At 39.8% G+C, this 14,119-nt stretch overlaps 1 protein-coding gene across 1 annotated transcript in view; it reads left to right on the top strand.

The window, feature by feature from the left end:
- Positions 1–14,119, top strand: part of ift172 (intraflagellar transport 172) — a 226,127-nt gene that overhangs the window by 160,050 nt on the left and 51,958 nt on the right. Inside the window, exons 32-38 of the mRNA XM_038800014.1 lie at positions 388–452; positions 539–719; positions 2,052–2,161; positions 3,396–3,525; positions 7,675–7,773; positions 10,794–10,903; positions 12,729–12,792. Of these exons, the coding sequence (XP_038655942.1) occupies positions 388–452; positions 539–719; positions 2,052–2,161; positions 3,396–3,525; positions 7,675–7,773; positions 10,794–10,903; positions 12,729–12,792 (759 nt within the window). The remainder of the gene's footprint in view (positions 1–387; positions 453–538; positions 720–2,051; positions 2,162–3,395; positions 3,526–7,674; positions 7,774–10,793; positions 10,904–12,728; positions 12,793–14,119) is intronic.

The following is a 14,119-nucleotide window of genomic DNA, read 5'->3' as shown; positions in this document are numbered from 1 at the left end:
ATCCGCACCTCAATACCAGAATTATGGTACTATTAACTTGCAGTTCATTGGTGATTTTCTTAAACTTTGATTGTATAGCATCAGAAAATAGTGTTATGGAAATAAATTGAAATCATATGAGACAAGTTTAATAGGAAGGAAACAAAGAGGTGTGACATTTTCCTTTTCTTGTCTGCAGAGCCTCACTTATCAATCAACCATTTCAAAAATAGTTGCAAATCTGGTACCAATGATTGGAAACATTTAACTTGAAGAAATTAAATAATGCAGGAAGTACTGACAGAATGGAAACATTTAATTTGAACAAATCAAATAATAAATTCAGGAACATAATGAATATTAATTTTTGCCAATTTATCAGTGCTAAGTTTATTATATTTCATGTAGGGTAAATTTCAAGAGGCAGAAGTTGAATTCGTTAAAGCGGGAAAGTCAAAGGAGGCAGTCCTCATGTGAGTTTTTCTTTTGTTGGATAACTGATTATGTAAACTGATATTTATATTTTTGTGTAGTTTAATATCCAGTTTACTTTCAAAAGGTATGTACATAACCAGGATTGGGATGCAGCCCAAAGGGTGGCGGAGGCTCATGACTCGGACAGTGTAGCTGATGTCTTGGTTGGCCAGGCACGCTTTGCCTTTGACCAGAAAGAATATCAAAAGGCTGAGGCTTTCCTACTGAGGGCTCAAAGACCAGAATTGGCTGTCAAATATTATAAGGTGAGAATATTTTTTGTCATTGTTTTGTCAATGAAAACTGTACTGAAATGTCGCTGGGAGTTCAAATAGCTTATGATAGAGGTAACTTTGGAAGTCACATTGGTAAATGCTGATTTGTTTCATATGTAAATAGTCTTTGATTAACTGAAGACCGTGAGAATTTAAGATAGCAACTTGAACTTGAAAAATATAAGCAGTGTGTCTTTCCAGTGTGTGAAATCAAAGAATTGGCACAAGGGTTTATTTTTATTCATTTAAAAAAATGTTAAGGCGGCACGGTGGCGCAGTGCTTAGCACTGCTGCCTCAGTGCGCCGAGGTTCCAGGTTCAATCTCGGCCCTGGGTCACTAATCGTGTGGAGTTTGCACAGTCTCCCCGTGTCTGCGTGGTCTCCCCCAACAACCCAAAGATGTGCAGGATAGGTGGATTGACCACACTAAATTGGCCCTTAATTGGGGCAAAAAAATAATTGGGTACTCTAAATTAAGTTTTTTTAAAATTTAAATTCATTTTTTTGGGATGTGGGCGTCGCTGGTTCGGCCAGCATTTATTGCCCATCCCTAGTTGCTCTTGAGAAGGTGAGCTGCCGCCTTGATCCTCTGCAGCCCCTGTGGTGTAGGTACACCCACTGTGCTGTTAGAGAGGGAGCTGCTGGATTTTGCTCCAGAGACAGTAAAAGAACGGTGATATATTTCCAAGTCAGGCTGGTGAGTGATTTGGAGGAGAGCCTTCAGGTGGTGGAGTTCCCAGGTATCTGCTGCTCTTGTCCTTCCAGATGGTCACAGTCATAGGTTTGCAGGACATATCTTATTTAACAAAAAAGAATAAAGGTTTGCATATAAATAGCATTTTCCTGACTACAGGATGATCCAAAGTGCTTTGCAGCCAGTGAAGTATTTTTGAAGTACAGTCACTGTTGTAATAATGGAAGCGTGACAGCCAATATGTGAACCATAAGTTTCCACAGACAGGAAAACAGTAACAACCAGATAATCTGTTTTTGTCCTTTGGGGGCTTCATTGAGAAATAAATATTCACCCTGCTCTTCTTCAGAATAGTGGGTGGGATCTTTAACATCCACTCGAGAGGACAGACAGGACCTCAGTTTAATATCTCATCAGAAAGATGGCACCTCCAGCTATGCAATACTGCTTCAGTACTGTACTGAAGTGTCACCCTAGACTTTTGTGCTCAATAGGGCTTGAACCCACAACCTTATGATCAGAGGCAAGGGTGTATCCAGCTGAACACGACTGAGATCAAAAATAAATAAAAACTGAAAATAATGTTTTCAATGTGTGTAAACCATTTTTACTTAATTTGTTTGTTATAGGAAGTCGGGATGTGGAGTGATGCAATTAGAATTTGCAAAGAATATATCCCTAACAAACTGGAACAACTCCAGGAAGAATATGAACAGGAAGCAATTAAGAAAGGAACCAAGTGAGCAAATTACCTGTATAAAGTGCAAATGTTTATATTTGTAATTATAAAAATTGTTACTAACTACATTGCTGTAAAACAAAAATAATAAAATAAACAGGGTAACAGGATATATTTGAATCTGAGGATGAAGAATCTATCAAGTTGGATTATGTATTTTTGCTATAGAAGTGTTGGTTATAAATGCCCTGAGGGAAAAATTAATGCTGTAACGTTTCCTTCAGGTTTTACTACCATCTACTGCTGAGTGAATTGATAGTGACTTATTCAAAGGCCTTTGCTAGTGTTACTCTGAAACAAGATGCAAGTGAGAATAGTCATGGGAGACCCCACCACTGTTATTTTTCTCTGCCTCCCCTCGTTTGACCTTCCACTTGAATTTTCCATTTCTACCTTAAAGGCATTTTTTAATGGTTAAATGGTAAAGCTAGTGAAATTATAAAATATTCATAAAATTTCATGGGTGCCCTCTAGCTGCAGAAATCTTTGATCATTCAGTAGCTATATGCAAGGTGAATGTGCCAAGTTGCAGAATGTTACCAAACAGTTGAAGAAGTCCCTTGCCAGTGATCCGCTGCCTCATATATGTGCAGGTGACTAGTATGGTTAAACCTGGAAATTATTCATCACGTGACCTTCTGACTTGCCTACAGGATATCCAATATAAATAAGGTGTTACGAAATTTAGAAAAAGTATAAAAATAGCTACTTCTAGAGTTTGCATCTTTAGCAAGTTCCATGTTGAAGTCTATGGTCCAGATTGCACCCTTGTAGACTTTGCATGCTTCAACGTGTATATTTCATGAAATAATATATCACCCATGCAGTGAACATAGAACATTACAGCGCAGTACGGGCCCTTCGGCCCTCGATGTTGCGCCGACCCGTGAAACCATCTGAAGCCTATCTGACCTACATTATTCCATTTTCATCCATATGTCTATCCAGTCATTCTTCATTATATATACTTTTATACATTATGTCACTTAATCATGAGACTTGCTGACAATCTTTTATGGTGAGCAGAAACTGGGTTGATGTAATTAATGTAATTTTGCAAAATTATAAATGTATTGGTTTTCCGCACTCATTCACAACTGTATTATATGATTAAGAAGCATAAACAACTTGTATTATGTTTTGCAAAGTATCAGATTGTTTATTTGACATTAACATAACATATTTTCTATTTTGTTGATTTACCTTTTCTTGATTTCATAATTGTGTCTCACAGGGGAGTAGAAGGAATAGTTGAACAGGCCAGAGAATGGGAGCAATCAGGAGAATATGTCAGGGCCGTGGAATGTTACCTTAAAGTCAAAGAGACGAATAATATGGCTCTGATGGAGAAGTGTTGGATGAAGGTGAGATATGTGCTTCAAAATGTTGCATTTGCATTAAGAGGAAAAACTCTTGGTTGAAGCAGACCCAATAGTTGTTGCCTATCAACATTTTCTTTTTTTTAAAAACCTTTTATTAAGGTATTTATGATTTTATAACAACAATTACAAATGTAAACATAACTCAGTAAACAACACCCTCCCAACCAACAATCATACCCAGCTAACATGGCTTACACACAGTGCCCCAGTCCCTTCTCCTCCAATCTCTGATCTCGCCAAAACTAAACTATCTCACCCTACCCCCTAACTCTCTCTCCCCCCCCCTGTTGTACCTGTTTAATTTAATTTTCCCCGAAGAAGTCGATAAACGGCTGACATCTCCGGACGAACCCTAACTTTGATCCTCTTAGGGCGAACTTAATTTTCTCAAGCCTAGGAAACCCAGCCATGTCGCTAACCCATACCCCTGATTCTGTGGGCTCCAAGTCCCTCCACGCCAATAAGATTTGTCTCCGGGCTACCAAGAAGGCAACATATCAGTCTCTCTCGCCCGCTGGATTCCCGGGCCTACCAACACTCCGAAAATCGTCACCTCTGGACTCGGTGCCACCCTTGCCTTGAATACTGTGGACATGACATTGGCAAATCCCTGTCAGAATCCCCTAAGCGTCGGACATGCCCAAAACATGTGGACACGGTTTGCGGTCCCTCCTGCACACCGCACACATCTGTCCCCCATCCCTTCAAAATACCTGCTCATCCGGGCCACCGTCTTGTGTGCCCGGTGAACCATCTAAAATTGTATCAGGCTGAGCCTGGCACATGATGAGGACGTGTTGACTCTACTCAGAGTATCCTCCCATAGACCTGCCTCTGGCTCCTTACAGCTCATCTTCCCACTTGTGCTTTACCTCCCCTATCTGGGTTCCCTCCCACTCCTTGAGCTCTTTATAAATCTCCAAGATCTTCCCCTCCCTCACTTCCATTTTCAAAACTACCTTGTCCTGTATGCCCTGGGCAGTAGAAGTGGAAAGGTTGAAACCTGCGTTCAAAGTCCCTCACCTGCAGATAACGAAGCCCATTCCCTCCCGGCAGTTCAACTCTTCCAAACATGAAAAGCTCCCATCAATAAACGGGATCCCAGCCTCTCAATCCCCGCTTTCTGTCACCTCCGAAACCCTCCACCCAGCCTCCCTGGCACAACCAGTGGTTCCCACAAATTAGAGGCCACACTGACACTCCCTCCACTCCATATGCTTCCGCCACTGCCCCCATACCCTCTGAGCTGCCACTACCACCGGGCTTGTGTAAAACTGAGCCGGCGAGAATGGCAGAGGTGCCGTTACCAATGCCCCTAAACTTGTGCCGCTACAGGATGCCGCCTCCACCCACTCCCACACCCCTCCCCTCCTACCCACTTCCTGATCATAGCTATATTTGCCGCCCAGTAGTCGTTCCTGAAGTTCGGTAAGGCCAACTCTACCCCCCCCCCCCGGCCTTGCTCCAAACAGTACCTTCCTTACTCACGGGGTTTTACCTGCCCATACAAACCCAGGGATCACTGCATTGACTCTCTTTTAAAAAAAAGTTTTGGGGTAAAAATAGTGAGATACTGGAAAGTAAACAAAAATCTCGGGAGAACTGTCATCTTTGCGGTCTGTACCCTCCCCACCAGTGACAATGGGAGCCTGTCCCACTTCCGAAAGTCCTTCATTTGCTCAACTTACCAGGCCAGATTTAATTTGTGTAACTGCTCCCATCCCCGTGTCACCTGGATTCCCATGTATCAAAAACTCCCGTTTACCACTGTGAACGGCAACTCCCCCAGCCTACTCTCCTGCCCTCTCGCCTGGATCACAAACCTCACTTTTCCCACTTCTGGCCAACAAATCCATAAACTGGTGGGGAACCCACCTCTTCTACCTCACCAGCACCTTGTATTATCGATCAGATTCACCGTAAATCAGGGGAAAAGGTCCAAAAAGCCCACCACGAGTGGGAGCCACCAAATGTACGACCACTCACACCATGATTGCCACCGGAAGTCGCTTATCAACATTTTCTCTAGGCTACCAGATGCCTAATACCAGAACTCTAGTTGGCTACAAATATTTGTTATGGAAAAATCATCACAGTGGTGAATGGCTGTTTACTTAATCATTGATGATTGGCAATGAATATCATTGGTTTCGAGGCTTTTCAATTTTAAAGAACATCCAGCAAGAGCAGAAAGGTTATCCACAATCAGACAACTGCATTATTTTAAGTAGATTATTCAATTTGATGAATGAGTCGTTGTCTGGAGGGTAGCGAATGTAACCCTGCTATTCAAAAAGGGAAGTAGAGAGAAAACAGGGAACTATAGACCAGTGAGCTTAACATCGGTAGTAAGGAAGTTGCTGGAGTCCGTTATCAAGGATTTCATAGCACAGCATTTGGAAAGCAGAAGTGTAACCTGATGAAGTTAGCATAGATTTACGAAAGGAAAATTCTTGACAAATCTACTAGAATTCTTTGAAGATGGAGCTAGTAGATTTGGCCAGGGAGAACCAGTGGATGTGGTTTATTTAGACTTTCAGAAGGCTTTCGCCAAGGTCTCACGTAGCAGATTCACATGTAAAGTTAAAGCGCATGGGATTATGTGTAGTGTCTTGAGATGGATAGAAAGCTGGTAAGCAGATAGGAAGCAAAAAGTTGGAATAAATGGATCTTTTTCTGATTGGCAGGCAGTGACCAGTGGTGTACCGCAGGCACCTGTGCTAGGACCCCAACTGTTCACATTATGTATTAATGATTTGGACGAGGGAACTAAATGTATTATCTCCAAATTTGCAAATGATACAAAGTTGAGTGGGAGGTTGAGCTGTGAGGAGTATGCAGAGATGCTTCAGCAGGATTTGGACAGGCTGAGTGAGTGGGCACATGCATGGCAGATGTAGTATAATGTGGATAAATGTGAGGTTATCCACTTCGGTAGCAAAAATAGGAAGGCAGATTATTATTTGAATGGGTGTAAATTGAGAGAGGTAAACTCGGTGAGATCTTGGTGCATCAGCCGCTGAAACCAAGCGCGCAGATACTGCAGGCAGTAAAGAAGGAAAACGGTATGTTGGCCCGCCCATCGGGAGGATTTGAGTATAGGAATAGAGATGTTTTACTGCAATTGTTTTTGGCATTGGTGAGGCTACACCTGGAGTATTGTGTGCAGTTTTGGTGTCTTTATCTGAGGAAGGATGTTCTTGCTATGGAGGAAATGCAGTGAACGTTTACCAGGCTGATTCCTGGGGTGGCTGGGCTGTAATATGAGAAGAGACTAAATCGATTAGGATTAGATTCATTGGAGTTTAGAAGAGTGAGAGGGGATCTCATAGAAACTTACAAAATTCTAACAGGATTAGATAGGATAGATTTAGAAAGAATGATCCCAACGATAGTCCAGAACTAGGGTCATAGTTTGAGGATAAGGGGAAACCTTTTAGGACTGAGGTGAGGAGAAATTCATTCACCCAGAGAGTGGTGAATCTGTGGAATTCTCTACCACAGAAAGTAGTTGAGGCAAAAACGTGTAATTTCAAAAAGGAATAATGAATGGCGGAGCAAGCTTGAACAGCCCAATGCCTCCCTCCTATTTTCTATGTTTCAATGGTTCTTGTTTTTTTTTTTTTGTTTCAGCTTTACAACATTTACAGTTTTTTTACTATCTCTTTTACTTTTCTGTTTCTGAAGCAATTCATCCGGCTGAATTTCTTGCCTGGCTGTTAGTTATGTAGCAAAATTTTGTGAAGTTCCACCACATTTGCAGATGGCACTATGCCTAATTGCACCTGTGTCTTTCACATTTTTGGAATGTAATTTTTTTTCCCTTTAGGAAAGGAAAACTGTTCTTACTGGCTTTGTGGTGTACTTGTAGAGTTGATTCTGAACTATTCTCTTGGCCTAATAAGTCACTCTGTTGTATCAAACTGCTCAAGAGGGACAAATTGGGGATAGGCAATAAATGTTGGATTTTCTGGCAACACTCGAATACCAAAAATGAGTAAAAATAAATTTTGTCAGAAGTTTTGTTTAGCAAATAGGCAGATTTCCCTCTGATTATCAAATTACACACCTTTCCTTATCAATGGTATGTGGGGATCTGCTAATAAATATTAATGGTTCTTTGCATTCCAGGCTGCTGAATTGTCCATCAAGTTCTTAAATCAGGAAAAAACGCTCGAGGTGATTCAGACACTTGGTCCTCGACTAATTGAAATCCAGAAATACAGTGCGGTATGGATTTGAATTAATCTAAATTATTTTGGTTCTATTATTTAAAAAAATATATTTAGAGTACCCAATTTTTTCCCAATTAACGGGAAATTTAGCGTAGCCAATTCACCTGCACTGTACATATTTTTGGGTTGGGGGGGTGGGACCCACACTGACACTGGAAACTCCGCACAGACAGTGACTCGGGTCTCCGCGCCATGAGGCAGCAGTGCTAGCCACGGTGCCACCCTATTTTGGTTCTGTTCTACATACTGAAATGTACTGGAAGTAATATTTAACTCAAATCAGAAAACATTTTTGAACACTCAGCAGATCTGTCAATGTCTGAAAGAGAAAAGATAGGTTAATATTTTGGATGGAATTCCTTCATTGGTATTGACGAAGGGTCTCTACATGGAATATTAACCTATTTTCTCTTTCCGATGCTAATAGACCTCCACATATTAACATTTTCCTTTTTGGTTTCCATTATAAATAACCCATCATCGGTATGATTGTATAGTGGTTAGGATACTGGACTAATAATCCAGAGTGAGTGTTCCAATCCCACCATAGCAGTTTTGAATTTAGACTCAGTTTTAAAAAGCTGGTGTCAATAAAATTAACGTTGGTACTGTCAAATTGTAGCAACAGCCCCACCAAGTAATTTATGTCCTTTAGGGAAGGAAAACTGTTCTTCTTACTGGCTTAATAGTGTACTTCTATGGTTGATTCTGAACTACTCTCTTGGTCTCGCAAGCCACTCTGTTGTATCAAACTGACCAAGCGGGACAACTTGGGGATAGGCAATAAATGCTTTGCTGGCATTTCAACAAATTCAGCTGGCTATTCAAATACCCAAAATGAGTTGAAATAAATTTTGTTCGAAGTGACATGATTTGGCAAACAGGCAGATTTCCCTCTGATTATCAAATTAAACATCTTTCCTTATCAATGTGGGGATCTGCTAGCAAAATGAGGATTGCTTCACCTAAAATACATCTTTTGTTCGTAGGAGATCAATGCTTTGTCGTGGAAGTATTTCTCATGGGTTTTCCTTCTTTAACTCAGATTATTTTTTTTGCATATTTTCACACCCATACTGTTTTATACCCTTTGGGGAATAATGGGGCGAAGTGGTGGAAGGATTCCTGAGCTGATTATCAGCCCACTGAACAGCATTGAACACTCCTCCTGTGATCTTTGATTGTTTAATAGTTTTGATACATAGCAATGTAACATGGTGGACCCACATTAGAACCAGAGACATCTGGATCAAACATCTTATTCGACTTTAACATCCTTATGAACGTATAAATTTAATTCATAGTATTTAGTCCAGACTGCAATAGCTACGATTCTGTCTGAATTTAATTCTGTGCAAGCAGGGGTAATTTAAGGAAATACTTAATTAGATTATTAATTGGAGCATTATAAATTCTGATGCAGCAGATCTAGCACTAAATCAAAGCAAAATCACCTTCAAGAGTTGAAAAATTATGATCAAAGTGATGCTTTAAAGAATAGGAAAAAGCTTTGAAAGTTGTTCTTGCTTTTGTGTAATTCAGTGGCTAAGAGGTGTTCTACGGATTTTAAAAGGGAAATAGAGAAAGATGAGAGCAGAATTTCACTCCATACTTTCATCATCCCTCGGTGTCCTTGCCTTCCTAAAAATGAAGGATTAACAAAAAATGTTTGGTGCAATTGACAATCCACCAATTAAAAAAAGAAGATTTTACCCTGAAAATGATGGTATAGTCAATACAGTCCTTCCGGCAATTCCAGAGAAATGTCCTATTATGCTCCTTTAGCTGTAGGTATGAAAGTAGTATATTAATGGTGTATGTTATGATCTCAAAACTATACCATTTGTAGAACTGAATGGTTGATCATAGACATTTTTATTTTGTTCCAACATTTGTGCACTGTTGTAACTAAATAAACCTTGAGCTATCAAAATGTTTCCCTTTTAAAACCAATAGAACATCTCTTGCCCACTGAATTACGTAGAAGCAACTTCCAAAGCTTTTTCTCTATTCTTTAAAATGTTACTTTGATCACAGGAACAGCTTCTTTTATATTCTGAAGCACTGTTACACAAACTCTTCAGTATGATATGTACCGTAAAATCTCAAATAGAAGCCAAGACATGTTTAAAATCTTTGATAAATCACAAATAGCTACGTAGGTCATAATATTTGTATGAAGTTATGACCTATCAACCAATTTTATGGGAAGTGTTTATCCTATTTCTCATCGAAAACTCTCTAATCCCTGTAATTGTGCAACATTAAACATGAAATTTTAAAAATCAATAAAGCGTAAACTGCAATCAAACGGCTTGGAAAGAATTAAATGTAGTGAAACCTCGACAACTAGGCACCCCCAAAAACTGGAGTCTCAAATAAGTACAAAATTCCCCTTGAAATCACCGACTATCCCAAATTGTGACAGACAGCCTTGGAATGACCAAATCCATTTATAATTTAGGACAGGGGACTAGAATTTGGCAAAATCCCAGTTAAGGACAATTAAAAATAAGAAATGCTGCAGGTGATATAAACAGTCCCAGGATATTTGGTTCATCCAGTTTACTGCGCACACACACTAGCTATTTTGAAAATAACACAGTGACACTGTACAGTACATGGGAAAGACTTTGAGGCAAAAACTGCATCTTCTGAATATCTGCATGCTCAACACAACTAAAATTCAACCCACTCTTTCCCTATGTACTTTTTAAAAGTAGATCCAGCATTTATTTCATTTTTTAAGCTATAACTAATTGTGAGAATTACAATAATTATAATACCACATAGCTACAATTTCAATATCATATTTAAACAACTTGTGAATCTATTCAAACATGAAGCATTTGTATTTTTATCATTTATAGTTTGTGTAGTTAGGTCAACTCTTTTTAAATGTGTTATCACACTGGTAAGTTAATTAATTTAATGTAACATATCATGAACCATTTTTCAGACCATAATCTTAACAATGATTATTATTTAATTATCTTCAATGCTGTGATTTGCCAGGCAGCTGAATTGTACCTTAATATGGATCTCATTAAAGAAGCCATTGACTGTTTCATAGGAGGGGAAGAATGGAACAAAGCCAAACGTGTGGCAAAGGAGCTTGATCCCAGGTAAAAGCTTTCTAAGTTGCAATATATTCAGCCCAGAGTACTTTAGACTGTTCAGAAGACAATAATCTCATCAAGAGGTTCAGTTATAATGAAATAAACCACTTCTCGATTTATGGCAATTGATTATAAATAAGTAGACGTCTTTCCCATGAGAGCACGGTTCAATTAGTCTGTTGCTCATCTCAGTTCAGAGATAAGATTACATCTGTAATCCACAGCTATCCCAATAAGAGAGGCTTTAGCCTGGAGAAAAATATCATTAAAATGTTTTTATATTAATTTGTACATTATGGAACTTGAATGAACAGATTTGCAGTATTTTGAACCTGATATTTTGTGCTCTATTCGATGAGTGGAAATGTGGTGAAGCCTCACAGACAACTATATTCCATATAGTTATTAATCTGCAGTACCCACATGGAAGGACATTTCATTGAGTTTTGTTTTAAATTTATGAATAAGTTTGATTTAAATTGATATCAACAAATAGTGCATTATTTTTGAAACATATTCCACTTCTTTCTATTGTCTTGTGCAGTTGTTATTTGGTTTTCCAACTGTTATCTTGTTGATTCCATAAATCTTAGTGATATCTGTATATTAAGTTATTTGTTTAAGTTGGACAATAACTTACAAAATAGTGTTTATTTTTCCTGCAACTGTTATTGTTACCAGTATTTTACTTCTCAAATATGTTTCAAAGCAAAAATAAAAATACATTTTGTAAATATTCCAAATTTTAACTTTCTACTACAATTCTGACTTTAATGTATTGCTGTATAAAAGTGCAGTACTAAATTCAACTCAAATAGTCAATCTACTAAAACTGAAAGGATTAATGTATACTTTGTTCTTGCTTATGGTAGCTAAATGCACCACAGGAATTCACCAAGGCAGTACCTTCTAAACCCATAACCGCCACCATCTTTCTAGAAGGACAGGGGAAGCAAACAGCTGGGGACACCACCACCTGGAAGTTCCCCTTCAAGCCACACACCATCCTGACTTAGATATTTATTGCCGTTCATTGTTGCTGGATCAAAATTCTGGAACTCCCTTCCCAAGAGCACTGTGGGTGTACCTATACCACATGGGCTGCAGCAGTTGAAGAAGGCAGATCACCACGACCTTCTCAAAGGCAATTAGGGATGGACAATGAATGTTGGCCTAGCCAACGATGCCCACATCCCAATAATTAATTTTGAAGAGACAAGCAAAGGCTGGTCAGAAAAAGTTTTCAAACACTTAGCATAATCCTAAAAGTGATTTATTTTGGCAGCTGTACAACATAATTAAAATAAATTTAAATTACATACATTTTACTGCTAAAGTGCCTTTGTTTAGAGACTGAAGTTCTACGCTGACACGCAAAAGGATATATTTGTTTGCATAGTGTTGCTTCTAGCGGTGCTATGCACACAACATAATTTCCCCATGAGCAGACAGTGTTGCAGGCCATGCAGTTTGTGGCCTAGTCTGCACCCAGGGACTAGTCTGTATAATGCTACTTTGAATCGGAGCTACACAAACGAACATTACCCCCAAAATCCAGAAGCTGAAGGACGCTACATTGTCAAAGGTGTTATTTCCAGGTTGCTCAGGAAAACGTAAAAGGTACCATAAGAGCTCTCCGTGTCCAGGCCACAATTGATCCCTCCCTTGGATTTTCTAGCATTTATCTGTAGTTGATGCGATTCTGCCCTATGCAAATTAGTTGTTACGCTAGTGACAGCTTTAAAGGTAACTTGCAGCCATCCTGAGAATCTGAAAGGTGCTATTTAAAAATGAGAGTTTTCTTTCTTCCTCGCATCATTATTTTATCCAGATACGAAGACTACGTTGATCAAAGCTACAAGGAATATTTGAAAAATCAAGGCAAAGTGGATTCGGTAAGAATTTCATTTGATTTGTGCAGTAAACTGGCATGACATTGCTTATTACGAAATATCCTACGTATCTTTGTTTTATTCTTAAGATTTTAATTCCTTCTCTTTTGGAATCTCTTTACACCATGGGGCCAATTTAACAAAAAATTGTGATCCCAGCAAGGGAATTCACATCTTATGAGCACACTCGCATACCGCCACAATCAATCAGTCTACAGCAGACGCTATCTCCCTTGCCCTATACCTGGAGCATCTCGAGGATACTCCTATGTCAGACTCTTATTGATTGACTACAGCTCCACCTAGCACAGGGCTAATTCGCTGGCTTTGAAAGCAGACTAAGCAGGCCAGCAGCACGGTTCGATTCCTGTAACAGCCTCCCCGAACAGGCGCCGGAATGTGGCGACTAGGGGCTATTCACAGTAACTTCATTTGAAGCCTACTCGTGACAATAAGCGATTTTCATTTCATTTCATTTCACCTTTAACACCATAATCCCAGCCAAGCTCATATCCAAACCCCAAAACCTAAGATTTGGCTTCTCCCTCTGCAACTTCTTGACCCATAGACCACAATCAGTAAGGATAAACAATGACACCTCCGTTATAATCCTCAATTCCGGGGCCCTGCAAGGCTGCGTACTTGGCTCCCTACTATACTCCTTATACACACAACTGTGTGGCAGAATTCGGCTCCAACTCCATCTACAAGTTTTCATATGGCACGACTTTAGTGGGTCGGATCTCTAATAATAATGAGTCCGAGTACAGGAGGGAAATAGAGAACCTAGTGACATGGTGTCACGACAACAAGCTCTCCCTCAATGTTAGCAAAACTAAGGAGCTGGTCATCAACTTCAGGAAGGGCTGTCGTACGCACCCCTGTCTGCATCAATGGTGCCGAGGTGGAGATGGTTAACGGCTTCAAATTCTGAGGTGTGCATATCACCAACAATCTGTCCTGGTCCACCCACGTAAACCACTATGACCAAGAAAGGACAACAGAACCTATACTTCCTCAGGAAACTAAAGAAATTTGGCATGTCCACATTGACTCTTACCAATTTATTTAGATGCACCATAGAAAGCATCCTATCTGGCTGCATCACAGCCTGGTGTGGCAACTACTTGGCCCAAGACCATAAGAAACTACAGAGAGTCATGAACACAGCCCAGTCCATCACACAAACCCGCCTCCCATCCACTGTCTACACTTCCCACTGCCTTGGGAAAGGGGGCAGCATAATCAAAGATCCCTCCCACCTGGGCTATTCTCTTCCAACCTCTTCCATCGGCCAGAAGATACAAAAGTCAGGGAACACACACCAACA

Source organism: Scyliorhinus canicula, chromosome 6, assembly GCF_902713615.1.
Source record: "Scyliorhinus canicula chromosome 6, sScyCan1.1, whole genome shotgun sequence".
NCBI lineage: Eukaryota > Metazoa > Chordata > Chondrichthyes > Carcharhiniformes > Scyliorhinidae > Scyliorhinus > Scyliorhinus canicula.
Note: the sequence above shows the minus strand (reverse complement) of the source record. Positions and strands in the feature narration are given on the sequence as shown.